Here is a 19,290-nt window from a genome sequence, read left to right as displayed (position 1 = left end):
CAATGACAGTGTGCATTGGGAGACCTCGGTAGAAGAATGGTGTACAAGCCCCACCATGACCGAGGAAGGGTAGGACTGTAGAAAGAGCCCACCTCCAGGAGGGGGCAGGCCCATCAGCAGGCAAATGTCCACAGAGCTGCCGCACGGAAGAGGGGCCATGGTGATTCCATCTGTGAAGGTCGGTCCTCAAGGCTGGTCCAGGAGAAACCAGTGGAAGTTACAAAGCAGGCTGGCACTGAACCTGCTGAACCTGCTGCTAAAGGACTGGCAGAGTGGCTACCCCTACGTTTGTTATTGGCACCATGACTGAAGACAGAAACCTTGTAGGGGCCCGGATAACTCTGGTAGAGATTAGACAGAGACTCCTCATTGATCTGAAGTGGATCCAGGTTGTTACTCAGGGGGCTCTACAACTCCAAATGTCTGTAACCCAATGATTACTTGATCATTTGCTTTAAGTCACTTAAAGCAACTGAAGGTATTCTGAAACTGAGAAGCCCATAACTCATTACTGTTGCTGCTTTTTAAAGAAGAGAAAGTCCATTTTTCACTGTCCTAGAGTGATCTTAAAATAACTTAAAACAAATATCGGGTATTTGTTTTTTTGTTTGTTTTGAGACAGAGTCACCTTCTGTCACCCAGGCTGGAGTGCAGTGGCACAATCTCAGCTCACTGCGACCTCCACCTCTTGGGTTCAAGCAATTCTCCTGCCTCAGCCTCCTGAGTATCTGGGACTACAGGCCCTGCCACCACACCCAGCTAATTTTTTTTTATTTTAGTAGAGACGGGGTCTCATCATGTTGCCCAGGCTCATCGTGAACTCCTGAGTTCAAGCCATCCACCCATCTCGGCCTCCCAAAGAGTTATCAGGTATTAATAATCCACCCACTTAGCTGCAACACACAGCCAGCTTTAATCCGGAGCATCTCATCCTGTTCCTCCTAACGTGGACTCACAGGATTTTGAAACTGGAAAGCTAGCCCAGATCTGCTGGGTCATGCAGGCAACACGCCGGGTTCCAGTGAGTTGACCAACACCATGGGCCTGGTATACAATCCCTCTTTACATAACGAATTCTGTCCTTCCTTTCTGTAGTCCTTCACCCCCATGAAAACATTTGGGAGGCTGTATGATCACGGACCACAAATATCACACAGGCTCACAGATCTGTAACCCTGACTCGACTTCAGGATTCCAACCCCCTTCCCTGCAAATGGCTTGGATATGATGGAAGGGAGAAGAGACGCCGCTGTGGTTTGAGTTTGTCCCCTCCCAAATGTGTGTTGCAATTTGAACCCCAATGTGTCAGTGTTAGCAGGTGGGGACTAGCAGAAGGTGTGTAGGTAATGGGAGCAGATCCCTTACGAAGAGATTAATGCCTTCCTTCAGGAGCGAGTTCTCACTCTCTCAGGACTGAATTAGGGACCGCAAGAGCATGCTGTTCTAGAAGCGACCTTGGCTTCCTAGACCCTCGTGCTTCCCACGTGATCTTGCACACACCCGCTCCCTTTTCTGCCACGTTTTGACCCAGCGCATGGCCCTCACCAGAAGCCAGCCAGATGTGACACTGTGCTCTTCAACTTCCCAGTCTGCAGAACTGCGAGTTAAATAAATGTACTTTTCTTAAAAACTACTCAGTCTCATTCTGTCACAGCGACACTCAAGGGACTAATACAGATGTCCAGAGAGAGACAGGCAGACACGAGAACAGCAAAGTACAGAAATTTCAGAGGAAACTAGAAAAAACCCCATCTGCTAGAGAGGTAAAGCTTGGTGGATCTCCTTTAATGCTTTTCTATCTTTCATTTAAAAAGTATGTCCGGAGAAAATGTACCTGTGCTAAATAAAAAAGCAGCCAGATGTAAAATTGAACATGTAATACAATCCAAGAATCATAAAAACACTCAAAACGTTAACATGTCTGTCTGGGTGATAGAACTGAGTGATTTCAACACTCTTTTTTCTGAGTATCTTTCTGCTTTGCTTTTATAATACACACAAAGAAGAAACATTATTTAAAAACACAACTACGCAAATCAATGGAGGTTTCCTAATTTTCTTTAATCCACGACTTGAAAAAATTGAGAATCTGGCTGTCCTAGGATCTCATCTGGCCAAGAAAAGCATTTAGCTTGAAATAGCCTTCAGATGCCACCTCTATCACTTCCTATGCCTTTTTCGTGGGGACAGGTCGTCATTCAGCAGCCATCACTGTGCTCTCTGGGGGCTGCTCTTCCAATGAGGCTTCACTGGGGTCAGGCTGCTGTGTTCTCCCACCACAGAGCTGTCCAGTAGCAGAGTAACTGACCCCCAAATACTCACCACACTTCCCTCTTCTGCCCCAGAATCACCCAAGGGCTCCCCTATGAACTCCACCCAGATAGGGTGCACAGGTTACAGAGTGTGAATTTCAGCAGCCTGGAAATCCCTTAATGAAGCCAAATCAATGACAAAGGACAGGTGGCCAACAAATGTCTGCATCTGCATCCCTTCCCCAAGTGACTCCATCTCCTGCTCTCTCCCTTCCCAGGTCCAAGGGGCCCTGTGATCAGAAGGCAGCCCAGGGAAGGGGAAGGACAGAAACATACACGGAGGCCATCAGCCCTGACGGGTATAACTTCAAACAAAGATAATTTCGTAACCTCGGCTCGTGTCTTTTTCCCCACTCTATGGCAATGGGGCTTCTGTGGCAATAATTCCACTCTGAACACGAATCCTCATGTTTGTACCCAAGATTAAAGTTAACAAGGAAAATCGATACAATGTTTACTCTCTAGTTATGTACTTTTGAAAAGGAGAAGAATTTAAGATATTTCCCCCAATTTAGTCAGCATTTCTGAACTCAGAAGCTGAAGGATTAAAAATAAATAAGTAAATAAATAAGAAAAAGAACTCTACTTGGAACCCTGAGTCATGGAATGTCAGAACCAAAAGGCAGCCTTCAGGATGATTTCGTGCAACGCCCTGGTGCCACAGGCGAGGGCACTATGCCTGGGCCACCCAGTGGCTGAACCAGCAGGGAACCTCAGGCTCCCAGCTGCCACCTCCAAGTCCCTGTCATTACTCCATGACACATCACGATTATCTGTTTCTCGTTAACAAGAACATCTTCTCTCAGTGGACAAGGGAGACAGTTAGGATGTCTGAGCCACCCCAGCTGCTGTCATGGATTAAGAAGAGGGGAAAGGGCCAAGCATGGTGCCTCATGCCTGTAATCCCAAGAATTTGGGAGGCTGAGGCAGGAGGATCACTTGAGGCCAAGAGTTTAAGACTAGCCTGGGCAACACAGTGAGAACCCATCACTACAAATAATAATAACAATAATTTTTTTTAAAAGAAGTGAGCAAAGGAGATAGAATGGGCAAGACTGTGGGACATGAGCCCCACCTTCTAAGGCCATTTCACTCTTCCCAACATAGCAAGAAAATCCACCATTCCAAACATTATCATCAACATCATAAATGGAAGGCAGATCGTTGCAATGAAGGAAAGGCATGGGAGGTGTAGCTCCTGAACTGGATGTCCAGCCTCCTGTCATACCTCCAACTCTCCTCCACACCACAGCCAGAGTCATCTTTCTAAAATCTCTGTAAGAGATAAAGCCTCCACCTCCCTCTGGTCTCACACAATATCCTGACTGACTGCCCCCATCCCTCCCTGCACAAATCTCCCCTCACACACACACACTCCCTTTTTCTGCCCTTTCTCCTGCCCTGTCTATATGACAAAAAGTTCATCAGCTCAAGCAGCTCTCTCCTTTGTGAAGCTTTTTCTGACTGTTTCTGCTTCCAAGGCTAAAGCAACAACCCCTCTTTCCCATCCTCTACACCTCACACATATCTCCACCTGCAAGGCTTTTTTGCTTTTATTCACGCACACGTTTCAAAACTGTAGTGGATAGACACCTGACCCCTTAGTACCCAGCAAAAAACAAGACAAACAGATGAACTGCACGAGAGACACTTTTGTTTCCTTTGACACATTGAAGTTACCCATATTTTTAAATGCAGATTCTCACACACCATGCTTTTAATTCTTCTGAATATATCCAGCCAAGTTTTCAGCTCCTGCTTCTCTCAAGGAACATGAGAATATTCACATAACATACCAACTTCTGGGCTGAAGCCAGCTTACACGGAATCTAGCTTATTTCAGGAACATGTTTTGGGGGGTAAGGAACCAGAGCCTGACCTATCAGAAGTGCACTCTAAATGTCTAATGAATGAGTAGACTCAAAACCGGTCTGCCCCACACTCTACTGGATCTCCTAAGACACCTCTGGGGCCAAAAAGAATGTGGCTGGATGACCTCCAGGACGGGCCTTCAAAGGCTCCAAAGGAGCCAGAAGGAATGAAATCGCTTGTATGAAGGCATCTTCCCCTTCTCTTTACCAAAAGGAAAAAAAGAGGCTCTGCTCAGCAACCTCTGCCAATTATTACTGCCCAAACTGTTTAGTCTAACTCTTAACTATGGGGGGGGGGGGGCGGGGCGGGAAACAAATCCAAACTGAGGAACAGTCTGAAAAAAAACAAAATGAAAGCAAAGAAAACCTGACTTGAACTCTTCAGTATCACTGCCATGAAAGGGAAAAAGGAGGGGAATTTTCTAGGCTAAAGGAGACTAGAGACATCATAATGACCAAATGTAACATAATCTGGGTTGGATTCTGCAGTTTTAAAAAACAGCCATAAAGGACATGATTGGGACAATTTGGGAAAATTCACCATGGGCTGAATATGAAATAATATTGCCTCAATGTTACATTTCCCAATGTGACAAATGTATACTATAATGTCCTTAGTCTTAAAAGATACTCACTAAAGGGGTAGGGAAGAACTGTCATGATGTCTGCAACATACTCTAAAATGGTTAATCGAAAAATAAACATACATGTACAATATAGTTTGGCTGTGTCCCCACCCAAATTTCATTTTGAATTGTAACTCCCACAATTCCCACGTGTCATGGGAGGGACCCAGTGGGAGGTAATTGAATCATGGGGGTGGGTCTTTCTTATGCTGTTCTCATTAATAGCGAGTAAATCTCATGAGATCTGGTGGTTTTATAAAGAGGAGTTTCCCTGAACAAGTTCTCTCTTTGCCTGCTGCCATCCATGTAAGACATGATGCTCCTCCTTGCCTTCTGCCACGATTGGGAGGCCTCCCCAGCCATTTGGAACTGTTAAGTTTGTTAAACCTCTTTTTCTTCCCAGTCTCGGGTATGTCTTTTATCAGCAGCATGAAAATGGACTAACACAATGTGTAACACACATATGTACATGCATGTGTATGGATAAAGTTCTGGAGGGAGAGAGCTTGAGAGCTAGAGAGAAAAATGGAAGAAGGAAGGAGGGAGGAGTGGAGGAGAGAGGCTGGCAGAGAGGGAAGAAGGGAGAAGAAATGCAAAGCACAAAATGTTAGTAATTGGCCAAAAAAGGTAAAGAATATTATGGGAGTTGATATGGTTTGGATTTGTGTCCCCACCCAAATCTCATGTCAAATTGTAATCCCCAGTGTTGGAGATGGGGCCTGATGGGAGGTGACTGGATAATGGGGGCACACTTCCCCTTGCTGTTGTCATGATAGTGAGTTCTCATGAGATCTGGTTGTTTAAAAGTATATAGCACCTCCCGCTTTGCTCTCTTTCTCCTGCTCTGGCCATGTAAGATGCTGAGAGCTTCCCCTTCGCCTTCTGCCATGATTGTAAGTTTCCTGAGGCCTCCCCAGAACCTGTACAGTCTGCAAAACTGTGAATCAATTAAACCTCTTTTCTTGATAAATTACCCAGTTTCAGGTAGTTCTTTATAGCAATGCAAGAACTAATACGAGAGTCCATTTTGCTATTCTAGTAACTTTACTGTAGATTGGAAAATGTTCAAAATAAAAAAGTTGGAGGAAAAAGAAAAAAGGTTCTACTGGGGATGCAATACCTGAGAACATAATAATTTTCAAAGACAACCTTCCCAAAATTGCAGACTGAGGGAATATGGGCTCACAGCCAACATCAAGTCCAACCTACTAGGCATGTATTCTGTACTTTGAAATGATGTGGCTTTGTCAGAGCACGAAAAAAAAAGAATACCTGGAGAGATGGAGCAGAATGGGTTGGGAGCAGAATTACTATTTCCTCTTTCATCTTCTGTTGTGTGTTTCACTGGAGTTTGTACAGAACACTAGATCAACTTCAAAACCATGAACTGAACACTCTGGACAAGATGTCATACTTTTCATTAAAACAGACTTCCTAGTCTGGTCTGATTTCTTCCTGTCCTACAATCTCCTGGGCACCCTCTCCTTTTTCTTTCTTTTTTTTTTTTTTTTTTGTTGTGTTTGCAAATAAGTAATTTAATCATCCATTTCTTGGACAGTGGACACCAGGGATACAGACCCAAGGAGTGGTGAGTACTAATTGGGCTGTCTGCCTCCGACAGAGGGTGAGTGATGGCCCAGCTGTTCAGACTGATGGCATCCAAATGACCTGAAATCACTGCTATGGATTTACCAAGCCATCAATAAAGACTGCCTTTTCTTCCATTAACATAATTAAGACAATGAACTATTTGGAGGGAGGGAAAAAAAGAAAGGATCTGCACTAGGGACTCAGAGAACAATTAATTACATTTAAAGTGGCATCAATCTAGAAGTAAATAATCTTCAGGTTGGGCTCTCAGGCTCTTAGAAATCTGAAATAAACAATCACCATAGGGGAAGGCACAGGACACCTGGAAAGAGGGATAGTCCCCTCCCCACAACAGGGAGCACAGCTGGCCTCTGCAAATAGAAGGCCAAGAGTAGGTGCAATTTTCTTCAAAGAAACACCAGTTGCCTGGGTGCAGTGGTTCAGACCCGTGATCCCAGCACTTTCAGAGGCTGAGGTGGGAGGATTGCTTCAGCCCTGGAGTTCAAGACCAACCTGGCTGCCAAGACCTTGTCTCTACACAAAAAAATGTTTTTAAATTAGCCACGTGTGGTGGTGCATACCCGTAGTCTTACTGCAGACCTAGCCATTTGTAGGCTGAGGCAGGAGGATCGCTTGAGCCCAGGATTTTCCGGCTGCAGTGAGCTATGATTGCACCACTGTACACCAGCTTGAGCGACAGAGCAAGACCTTATCTTTTTAAAGAAAAAGAAAAGAAAGAAAAAAGAACCATCACTTCATAACCTCGGAAGTCATCTTCCTGTTTTACCCTTAGATGGGCAAACACACCCAGTGCAAACAAGCAAGCAGAGAGGCCTCGACCACCACAAAGGTTCATTTATGTCCTGTTTTGAGAAAACCAGGAGAAATGCACGGAAATCCAATTTTACAAAATAAAGGGCAGATAATTCACACTGCAAAAGGTTTCTTGACTTAGCCAACCTTTTCCCTGGGTTTCCTTAACCTGCCAGCTCCCTTCACACCCATTTCATAGTGCCTGAAGCATTATGAACAGCATTCATTAAAATTTTTGTTAGATGGGAAGAGTTTGAAATAAAATTTTACTTTTTCCAAGAAGATATTTACTACATAGAAAGATATCTGCTGAAGTGAATGCCTGTGTGTTCCAGAGTCCCAGACACCAGCTCTGCTGGGAGCAGAACGTCATCCCTTAGCAGTGACTAGCCATGTGTACGTGGCAAATTCTTCTCCCCAGGACTCAATTCCTCAGTTGTAAAATGGAGAAAATAAAAATACCAACCTTCTAGGCTGATTGTGAGTATCAAATGGCAGTATTAAATCCGTCCAGTGCCTACCTAGCATCCAGGAAATGCTCATTCTAGGCAGGCTCAGATTATAGACCCCTGTGATCAGGAAACAGTAACCTCATTTGGAGACCAGGGAAGATACGAGCAACAGAAATTAGACACAACCTTGTCACCTAATATTTCAGTGACAATGCTGAAAGCTAAAATGACTCACAATGCCCAGAGCAACCCCAGGACCACCTCTGATACTTCTATAAACAATCCGTCACCTGCTCAGAGAAAAAGGAGAAATAATTGTATAAGACAAAAACATTGCCCTGAGAATATTTGAAATATTGCAGACTTAAACTGTTCTTAGAGCTCAAGCCAGGGCACAGAACTCATTATCTTGTGTAACCTTCTTAGATGCCTGTAAGCAGGTACGACTATTCCATTTTACAGATGAGGAAGCTAGCGTCCAGAGAGGTTTTGCAATTTACAATGGCTAAGTCAGTGAAGAGCTGGAATGAGAATCAATGCTGCTTGGCCAAGGCCCATGCTGGGTCGCTCAACACCCCCAAGGGGCCTGAAGACTATCGTGACTGTCACTCTTTCTAGAAGTGTGGATTGATGAGCTGCTGCCAACAGGACAGAAAGGGAGCATGGAGATCGCACAAACTGCATCCCCTCATGAAACAGATTTACACAGACAAGCTTAGGGAAGCCAGGTCTCCACTCTGTCTTCTATTAAAAGGCAAACACTTGGGAGAGAGAACAGGCTTTGCTTGACAGTATACTGAAAACCAGATTCAGGGAGAAGAACAGCTGGAGGGATCTGGCAAGAGAAGTGGAAGCAGGACCAGGGAGACCAGAGATCCCTGAGGTCCACATCTCTGCCTTGAGGGGTTCATTTCCAGGATAAACACTGGCCTGCTGACCCTTTTCATTAAAATTTCCCTTTTACACAAAGGAGCTCAAGCACCACAATGTTAATCTTTGCATATTGTGATTGATGCTAGAAATCGGGCCTAATGAAATAATTCAATCAAAGGAAAAAGTCTGTATGACCAAGAAGATGTTCACTATATCATTACCTATAACATCAAGAAGCCAAAAAGAGACAACGTGACCAACCACAGACTATTTGTTGGGAAAGTAAATGATAATGCAGCCATATGGTAGAATGTTATATATCCATTGAAACGTACACAGGTAACGATGTCACTTTCGGTAAACCCGTGGTGAGTACATGATGTCTGCTGTAGTGTGATTCTATATACCAGGGGTCGACAAATATAAGCCATGGGCCAAATCTCCACTTGCTTTGACAACCAGTTTTACTGGAACAAACTATAACCATTCATTTCTGCATTATCTACAGCTGCCTTTGTAGTCAAATGGCAGAGTTGAATGGTTGCAGTAGATAGAACACGCTCTACAAAGCCAAAAACACTTGTTATCTGGTCTTTTATTTAATTAAATACAAAATTTTTTAAAACAATGTGTTGCTCTGTTGCCCAGACTGGAGTGCAGCGGTATGATCATAGCTCACTGCAGCCTCAAAATTCTAGGCTTAAGTGATCCTTCTGCCTCAGCCTTCCCAGTAGCTGGGACTATAGGTATGTGTTACCACACCTGGCTAATTTTAAAGTAGTTTTGGTAGAGACAAGGTCTTGCTAGGTTGCTCAAGCTGGTCTCAAACTCCTGGCCTCAAGCGATCCTTCTGCCTCAGCATCCAAAACCACTGGGATTACGGATGTGAGCCACCTGTCTGACCTTTTACAGAAAATGTTTGCTGGCTGTGTGCAATGGCTCTTGCCCGTAATTCCAGCACTTTGGGAGGTCGAGGTGGGCAGATCACCTGAGGTTGGAGTTTAAGACCAGCCTGGTCAATATGGTGAAACCCCATCTCTACTAAAAATACAAAAATTAGCTTGGCATGGTGGTGTGCACCTGTGATCCCATCTACTCAGGAAGCTGAGGCAGGAGAATCACTTGAACTTGGGAGGCCGAGGTTGGAGTTAGCCGAGATCACGCCACTGCACTCCAGTCTGGGTGACAGAGCAACACTCTGTTTCAAAAAAAAAAAAAAAAAAAGGTTTGCTGACCCCTGCCCTATATTATCCATATATTTTATATTCTTTTGTATCCATTCAACATTTAATTTTAAAATTATTTTAATTTTTAAAGAAGTTTCAGTGAACATTGCTATGATTTTTGACACATGCAGTCAATGCTTTCTAAAAATGCAATCAATTTATAATGCCATCAGCAAGGAGTTGGGGCATCATCTTTACCCTGTATACGCTAAATATGTATCTACTATTTTGTTGCGGATTTAGAAGGTCTAAAATAAGGTCATTTGTTTCTTTGATTAGTAACAACTTAAAAAATTATTTAAGAGTCATAGAAAATTATCTCAGCAAGCTTCTCTTTCAAAACATGAATCTTTTTTTTTTTTTTTTTTTTTTTGAGACGAACCTTCGCTCTTGCTGCCCAGGCTGGAGTGCAATGGCACAGTCTCGGTTCACTGCAACCTCTACCTCCCGGGTTCAAGCGATTCTCCTGCCTCAGCCTCCCGGGGAGCTGGGATTATAAGCGTGTGCTACTACACCCAGCTAATTTTGTATTTTTAGTAGAGACGGGGTTTCTCCATGTTGGTCAGGCTAGTCTCGAACTCCCAACCTCAGGTGATCCGCCCACCTCGACCTCCCAAAGTGCTGGAATTACAGGCATGAGCCACCGTGCCCGGCCTCAAACCATGAATCTTGTCTCACGTGTTCTTGACTGATGAGCTACGAATTGGGTATCTTTAGGCTAGGGACCTCATCACCAGAGCACAGCTCAATCCACTAGTTTTGGCCACAATCTCCATCCCCAACCTCCTACCTATTCTCTGAAGCCAGCTGTGCTCTCTGAAAGGATTCAAAATACACTGTTCGATATTTTTCTATATCTATAACATTGGAGGTTCAGGCTACATCCTCTGAGAAATCCATACAGGGTTACAAACAGACACACACATCCTAGGCTGCCATTATCTTTAACTACCACCCATAAGCTCAAGTTCAAGCATCCCTCTCTCTGCTATTGCCCCATATGTCCCATTCACCCCATCCAGTCTCTAGTCGTACCAGCACCTTTGACCCATTGACCTTGTACTGTCCACCTCCCCCCTGTGGTCTCACTTCCCTCCACTCCCAGTAGAGTCCCTGGCCCAACCCTATACTTACTCCCTTTGATCTGCCTCAAGCCACAATGCTACTCTCTCCCTCCATCCAGGCAACTAACCGAGAAAACCTTAACTCTGTTTAATCCAGCCCCTCACATTCTGTATATCTCAATCTGGCAGCTCAACTTTCTTAGAGAAACAGAGACAACATGCAGACTCTGAGTTTAAATTCACAACCTCAAAACCTTAAGTGGCCCCCTGGTGGTGTGTGACAATCCTCCTACCTGCTTCGTCTCCCCAACCACTTATTTCCTGTCTTCTCCCTTCTCAAACCTCTAATAATTCTTTGCTCTTTTTCACTCCCAGCTGGTCACTTTCCTGCTTTTCTCACTGGGAAAACTGAAGCAGTCCGGAAAGTTCACTTGATAATGATAACAGCAAACACAGCATGCACTCTGTGCCAGGCACTGCTCTGAGTCCTTCACACATCACTATGTATACATACAGAGTGGCCCTATGAGGAAGGTACGATTATCAACCCCCTTTTAAAGGTGAGAAAACAGAGGCACTCAGATGCAAGGTAATATATAGACAGGAACTCAGTGAGATGCCAGCCCCGGCAGTCTGGCCCAGAGCCATGTGCTTAACCACGAAGGTCTCCTGCCATCTTCTGGTGTCTCTCTCTGCCTGCCTCCCTGCTGCAATGGATGGATTATCCTATCTCTGGCCAACTCCCCTTCCATGCACTGGATCCCATGCCCTCTCACCTCCTCAAATTCCCGCACTCATCTGCTTCCTCTCTCCTGCAGCATTTTTTCCTCTCTTAATCCCATCAGCATTCAAGCATCTTAAGAAACCAAATCTCCCTTAATTTCAGATACTCTTACAGTTTCCACCCAATTTTCTGTTCCCTTAATATCAAAGTTCCTTTAAAGAGCTATCTTTATTCCCTGTCTTTATACCACATTTTTTCCCATTCTCCCTTGAATGCACTCCAATTAGACTTTGGCAAAGCCAAATACAAGGGTCCATTTGCAGGCCCTAGCTTTCTGGACCCATCAGCAGCAATTTAATACAGCTGATCAATTCTTTCTTCTTGATACTCTCTCTTCACGCGGCTTCCACAACATCACACTCCTCTGACTTCTATCTTACTTCACTGGCTGAACCTTCTTAATCTCCTTTGCTAGATTCTTCCCATCTCCCTGACCCCTCCGTGTTGGAATATCCCAGGACCCTGTAATTGGATATTTTTCCCCATGTCTCTACTCATTCTCTAGAGAAACTCATCTAGCCTCATGGCTTTGAACACCATCTATACATTGTTTCCTCTCAAACTTGTACCTGAGCCTCACTCATGAACTCCAGATTTGTATATATCCAAATGCCTACATGTCCTCTTGAATGCCTAGCGGATGGATATCTCAGATCTAATCAGATCCAAGACCGGATTTGTGACAGCCCCAACATCTCCAACCTGTTCTTCCCTAGTCTCCTTCTCCTCCATAAAATGGAGTGGTAATCTGTTACATTGGTGACTTTCAATAAACCACACCTCCTGGAATTTACACTTTTGCATAGTCCTCCTTCAATCTGGCCTGGATGTGTGACTTACTTTAATCAATAAAATAGAAGTTATCTTGTGCCAGTTTGGGGCCTAAGTCTTAGGAAGGCTTATCAGCTTCCACTTTTGCCATCTTAGAAGCCTTGAGCTGCCATTTAAGAAGTCTGGCAACCCAGTTGGAGAAACCATGTGGGAAGAACACATGAAGAGAGAAAGGTCCTAAGACTTCACGAAGAAAGAAGAGCCCAGCTCTTCCGGCCAAGTCCAACTCACCAGCGAACAACAGGCATGAGTGACCACTGGCAAGACCAGCATAAGAGCTGCCCTGCTGAGCCCATTCCAGATTGCATAACCATGAATAAAAAAAATTTGGGGGTGGTTAGTTACCAGCAATAGATAACTGAAACAAATGGCAACTAATAATAAATGGCAATTAACAATAAAACAAATGGCAATTAATAATAATTATTATTCTAGCTGTTCAGGCCAGAAATAAAAGAATAAAACAAAATTTAAAAACACAATAAAACAAAAAATAAAAAATAATAAAACAAATAGCAATTAATAATAATAATTATTCTAGCTGTTCAGGCTAAAACTTGAGTCATCTTTTATTCCTCTCTTTCTCTCATACTGTACATCATATGCAAATCCTGTTGGCAGTATCTTCTATGCACATCCAGAATCAGCCACCAGCACTGTGCCACCAGCACCTCACCTAGGTTACTATAGTAGCTCCCTCCTTTTTTTTTTATTTTTTATTTTTTATTTTTATTTTTATTTATTTTTTTTTTTTTTGAGACGGAGTCTCGCTGTGTCTCCCAGGCTGGAGTGCAGTGGCGTGATCTCGGCTCACTGCAAGCTCCGCCTCCCGGGTTCACGCCATTCTCCCGCCTCAGCCTCCCAAGTAGCTGAGACTACAGGCGCCCGCCACCACGCCCGGCTAGTTTTTTTTTTTTTTTGTATTTTTAGTAGAGACGGGGTTTCACCATGTTAGCCAGGATAGTCTCGATCTCCTGACCTCGTGATCCACCCACCTCGGCCTCCCAAAGTGCTGGGATTACAGGCTTGAGCCACCGCGCCCGGCCAACTCCCTCCTTTTTTTTTGAGATGGAGTCTCGCGCTGTCGCCCAGGCTGGAGTGCAATGGTATGATCTCGGCTCACTGCAACCTCCACCCCCCGGGTTCAAGCAATTTTCCTGCCTCAGCCTCCCGAGTAGCTGGGATTACAGGTGCCCACCACCACACCCAGCTAATTTTTTGTATTTTTAGTAGAGACAGGGTTTCACTATGTTGGCCAGGTTGGATTCAAACTCCTAACCTTGTGATCCACCCTCCTAAGCCTCCCAAAGTGCTGGGATTACAGGCGTGAGTCACCGCGCCCGGCCAGCTTCCTCTTCTACCCTGACCCCTGCTCTTCACACCCCAGTCACCCCGCCTCAGTCTATTTTTCACAGCAGAGTCAAAATTACCCTTTAAAAATACAAGCAAGCAGGCATGGTGGCTCATGTCTATAATCCCAGCACTTTGGAAGGCCAAGGCAGGTGGATCACTTGAGGCCAGGAGCTCGAGACCAGCCTGGGCAACATGGTAAAACACCGTATCTACTTAAAATACAAAAAAACAGTTGGGCATGGTGGCACACACCTGTGATCCCAGCTACTCGGAAGGCTGAGGCAGGAGAATCACTTGAACCCAGGAGGTGGAGGTTGCAGTGAGCCAAGATGGCACCATTGTCCTCCAGCCTGGGTGATAGAGCGAGAATACATCTCAAAAATATAAAATAAAAATAAAACAAAAATACAAGTAAGATCACATATTCCCTTGCTCAAAACCCTCCAGGGGCCGCCCATATCACTCAAAACAACATCCTGAGCCCTCACAATATCCTAAACGGCCCTATGACCTGCTGTCTCACCAACTTACTCTCCTGCCAATTCCACTCAGTTCACTCTGATCCATCCACATTGGCCTCATGCCCAAATGCCAAACAAGATCCATCTTGGGCCTTTTTCACCCCCATCCCCTCTGACCAGAACACTCTTCCGTAGATGCTCACACGGCTGTCTCCCTCATTTAAATCTGGTCTCCACTCAAATGTTACCTAGCCACCCTGACCAGTTTACCTAAGAGGGACTCCCATCCCACCACCAGCTATCCTCCCTAACATGCTCTATTTCTCTTCATTATACTTCATCTCCATCTCCTTTTCTTTTCGTCCTTCCTTCCCTCTCTCTCACTTGTTTCTTGTCTGTTTCCTTCCATCATCACTCAGGCCCCATCAGGGCATGGATTCTGAATACTCTGCTGCAATCCCACTGTCTAAAACAGTATCTAGCATGTGCAGTGCTCAATAAATACATGTTACATGAGTGAACGCATTACAAATGGTTGCCTTTCATATCCCTGAAAACTAGGTAAAAATGGTCCTAAGCCTCCAACCTCAATACTGCATTTTGTGGGCCCTTCTTGGAGCCTGGAACTTGGCACAACAGTCATGTCAGGATCTCCTTAACACCACACGATGTTGCTCATTTGCTCAAACTTTCCAAGGCTTCCCATAGTCCTCAGGATCAAGTTTGTCCCCTTCACATGGCCCATAGGCTCTGTAGGATCTGATCCTAACGCCCACTCCAGGTTCAATGGAGCCACTCACCAGCATGCACAACACTCCAGACCTTTGGTGACCCTCCACCTCACTGTGGTTCCTCCATCCTCTCTTCTTTTCTAGGCTACCCACAATATGTGGAAATACAGTGGGTTATCCAGTGGTGGTAGTCACCAGTAACTTGGGGTTATGGTGCCACCCTGAGCAAAGAAGGCAGACAAGGGTGCTTCTGGAGGCAGGAAGCTACATGCTGTGTGGGGCACAGTAGAAAGTGAAAACGCAAGTCCCCTTATTTGAAAATTATTGAGAATTTCAAGACAGTGATAGCAGGGCATTAATCCAAGCCTGGAGCCCTTCCGAGCATGGGGTACTGAGCAACCTCACAGGTCAAACATCCACGAACCTGGCCCTGTCTGGTAACCACAGGGAAACATGGCAAGATACAGCACTACGTGCCCAGTTGGGCTGGTCATGACTCACAAATGTGTCAACACTGGCACATCCTCAGGGATACGGAAGTATACTTGTTTTTGGAGAGAGACTAGACCTTCATCCTTGAGGTGAAGAAGATTCTCTCTCCAGGGTGCCTGCTCATCAGATACTCCATTCTGGCTAAGTTCTTCCACTGCTTGCTTATTTAGTACAGGGTTAACTTAATGACATGGACAAGTGCCAAGAAGAGAAAAGGGGACAGTAAGGAGAGAGGAAATTTCATCAACCTTTTTATAATGCAAGGCAACAGAAGCCAAGAAACCACATAGGATAGTAACAGTTCTACCTCTTTCTCTCACAAGTATTTCAGTTTGTCAAGTCTTCCTTTGGTTTTTGAATGACAGAGTCTTCCCAGTAAAGTAAGTTAATAAACTCTAGACAGGAAAAGTTATTCTTTCAGGTACTCAACTGAGTATTGGGAGAAATGCAATGTCTGCTCTTTCAGGAAGAGGCTGTGGCTCTGAAAATGCAAAACAATCATATTCTAATAAAACAATAATAAACACGAAAGGCACAGTTGCGATATTTCTTTATTTTAGGCCAAGACAGGAATAACGTGAAGTCGCTCAGACACTCAGCTTGCCATAATACAGTCCTCTCAGCATTTTCTTGCTTCTCCATATCTGACCTTGGCAATTTCAATTTCTCTTACAATCTCTTTCCTCTGTCATTCATGATTCTAGGTCTGAGTTTTATAAACATTAAAAAAAATCCACAATGAGAATATATTTTACATCGTGACCCAGTACACATGTATCAAAAGAACTAGGTTTCATGTGCAGAATGCTCTGATATTTTCTTCTGTATTTTATTTCATTCTTTAGAAATGGTTTCACAACCCACTAATGGTTCATGACCCAGTTTGGAAACACTGTGATTTTAGATCGTACTTGTATACATTATTATCATGCACACTTCATCAAACTTTAACTCAAGCTCCATCTGGGTGTCTACACAATCCACAAGAATAAAACATGGGTATCTTTTAAAAGTCAGGCATTTAAATGACTCCTGTAGCTGAAAAACAATGAGCATTATCCAGCTAGAGGACTGAAATGAAGGGAAGGCAGCAGCATGGAGAACAGGTCGTCATAGCTTGGCATGCAAAACAAAAGCAGCCACACAGAGGGTGGAGGATGGCGAAGAGGGAAATTTCTATGTCTGGCATCCTCTGTGTGGGCCCACTGTTTTGTTTAAAGTGGTGCAGTCTCCCAGAATATCAGACACGCTCACATTCAAACCCATGAAAACACTTCAAAGAAAAGATTTGTCTGTCATCTGAGAGGCTCCCATCTCCTCAGTCTCTCTCCTATCTTCTATAAATGGTTAGTCACCCTGTTCTGTCATCTTCCTCTTCAAAGAATTCCTCACACTCCTGCCACTTCCCTCTCTCCTCTGGCCCCCTGCCTAGTCCGAGATGAGATTGTGGAATCCAGAGCCTTCACTGTGGCCAACCAAGCCAACTGCCCTTAGGGCTGTTCCCCAGGCTGTGCCTTCAGTGGCTCTGACATCCACATTTTTCTAGCTGGCCTTCAGAATCTAGAACTTCCTTCCCCAGCACACCCTCCCCACAGATCATGTCTGTCTGTCTGTGTGACAGCTGCTTCTCTACCCCACCACAGTCAAACCACATAACATAGCATTTCATAAGGATAAGATGGTGCCACACTTGCTAGGAGCTCAGCACCGGGTTAGGTCCTCTGCACGCCTCCTGCAATTCTCATGCCACCATGCCAGGAAGGCTCCCAACTGGAGTAACTGTCTGGGAGTGGAACCCAGGAAGGACGAACTCCAGGTTCTTTCTATCACCTAACAATGGCCCCAGTGACACCACACAACCTTTCAGCTACATACAAAATTGCCTTTCCTGCTTGCCTCCAGAATGAAGCTACTGACTAGAGGTGAGGGGTAACGTATGTGGGACCCTCTCCATGACATTAGTGGTGAGGACACAGGTACTCTTGGTGAGGTTCCTCAGGAAGCATCTTGCCTGCACTCAGCACCAAGAAGAGTTGGTTCCACTTCTACCTATGGCAATGAGATTCAGATCACCAACAAGGTTACCCTTGGGGACCAGCGGTTACAGCTAAGGACAGCCCTCAGCCAGTCGTGAGGTTGGGTGTGCAGAGTGGCCTCATTCCCGGCGCCACCATTTGCCTTCCCCATCTTTTCCCTCTATGGCCACTGTGTCATAGTCATCTCTATAGGCTACCTACAATTATCTCTAGAACACAGCAAGAAACAAAGAAATAGTACCTTGAATTTTCCATACCATCTCATATGCTTTTTCTGATGTTCTCCCTGCCCTTGTAGAGTAGCACCTCCTCCCGAGAATCAAATGCAAGGCTGCCCAGCCCTGAGGATAACCATTTGTGTACAAAAATGTCCTTTCAAATTATACCTGGAATATCCATACTTGAAAGCAATGCTGGCCTTTTTCCCCACTCTACTTCTCCAATCTCACCGCAATGAAAAGAATGTATATAGAGAAGGCTTGAGGATAGAGACGGAACTCCAACAATGGACCACAAATCCAGGGGGACATGCCAACCTACCTTGGTCAAATCCATTCCAAGTTTGAGTTGTGAAATGAGATGAAGAATTATACTACGCTGATCCTCCATGACGCCCAATTCCGTCTCTTCCTTATCTTCATTGTCACTTTTTTCATCTTCAGACAAAACCAATTCAGAGCCTGAGTTTGGCTAAAATGAAATAATCAATAAAAATCACCAGCTGGTCCAACAGAAGTTAGAAATAAAGTGTATGAATTCATATGCTTTGCAATGACAGAAGAAACCCAATCCTGTCCCGCAGAGAGCTGCTCTGTGACCCAGTCCTGTTGGCCATGGGGCAGATGAGTCCCCTGGGGGTCGGCCCTGTGCCTTGGACACTGCATATCCCCTTTCATCTCTCCCGTCTTCCCCGATTAGTGAGCCAAAGGGACTTCCCCTGACGAAATAGCTCCCTGTTCTTTAAGAAACTAACTATAGTATATGGGTATGAGTTCCCTTCATTTTGCCTATTAGCAAGTAGGAATTTACCAAAGTTAAACTCCCGTTAACTTGCACGACCCAGGCCACTTCATATCTAACATAAATTTTTCTGTTTATAAGTAAAAGTTGGATTATCCAGGGAGTAACTAAAATTATTTATGGAAAAATGTGCTCTAAGACTATTTCTATCCAAATCAATTAGGATCACTCTATCAGGTGTAAGAAAAGGCTGAGAATTGGCATTAATTTAGGGAGGAAGGCACCAAATGAAAATGTAAGGCAAAACTCCTGAAACTTTATAATACCACTGGGATTCACACTGGCCAACAGACCCTGCTTTCCTCGATGCAAGTTTATTAATTCAATCACTCGATTCCATTTTTTCACATTACATAGAAAACAGGCAACTTATTAAACTGGGCAAGGGGATTACCGCACATAAAATTTTCCAATATCCAAGTGTTAAGAACTCTGGCTACAAGGTAAATTGCCTTCAGCATTCTATTGAAAGAAGTCTCCACATTCCACACTCCACATTTACCTATGTTCTTATGATGCTTGCTTATATATAAGCAAAAGCACTCTGCACAGAACATTATACATTTCTTTCCAATTATCAATAACAGGTCAGACATAATCTACAGAAATTCAGAAGCTCAAAGGAATTAAATATGAAAGGATACAGACTTGTCCAAACGTTCATGCAAAAAACGAACAATTTACTAACCTCATTAGACAGAATCATTTTATATCTACAGGCACTTCTAACATACAAAGGTTATTTTAGTGGTCAA

General features: G+C 44.4%; 1 protein-coding gene and 1 long non-coding RNA gene across 7 annotated transcripts in view; both read right to left on the bottom strand.

Moving 5' to 3' along the window:
• LOC105470956 (oxysterol binding protein like 10) overlaps positions 1-19,290 on the bottom strand; it is a 326,292-nt gene that overhangs the window by 20,444 nt on the left and 286,558 nt on the right. For all 6 annotated transcript variants that reach the window (XM_011723317.3, XM_011723319.3, XM_011723316.3 and 3 more), the window contains one exon: positions 18,056-18,205. In XM_011723317.3, coding sequence (XP_011721619.1) covers positions 18,056-18,205 — 150 coding nt within the window. The remainder of the gene's footprint in view (positions 1-18,055; positions 18,206-19,290) is intronic.
• Positions 16,013-18,047, bottom strand: LOC139361846 (uncharacterized). Its single transcript, XR_011619589.1, has 2 exons — positions 17,170-18,047; positions 16,013-16,185 (listed from the first exon to the last, which is right to left on the bottom strand). It is a non-coding gene; the product is annotated as an uncharacterized lncRNA (long non-coding RNA).

The sequence above is a fragment of the Macaca nemestrina genome, chromosome 2 (genome assembly GCF_043159975.1).
Source record: "Macaca nemestrina isolate mMacNem1 chromosome 2, mMacNem.hap1, whole genome shotgun sequence".
Classification (NCBI taxonomy): domain Eukaryota; kingdom Metazoa; phylum Chordata; class Mammalia; order Primates; family Cercopithecidae; genus Macaca; species Macaca nemestrina.
This window is presented reverse-complemented; position numbering and strand designations above follow the sequence as displayed.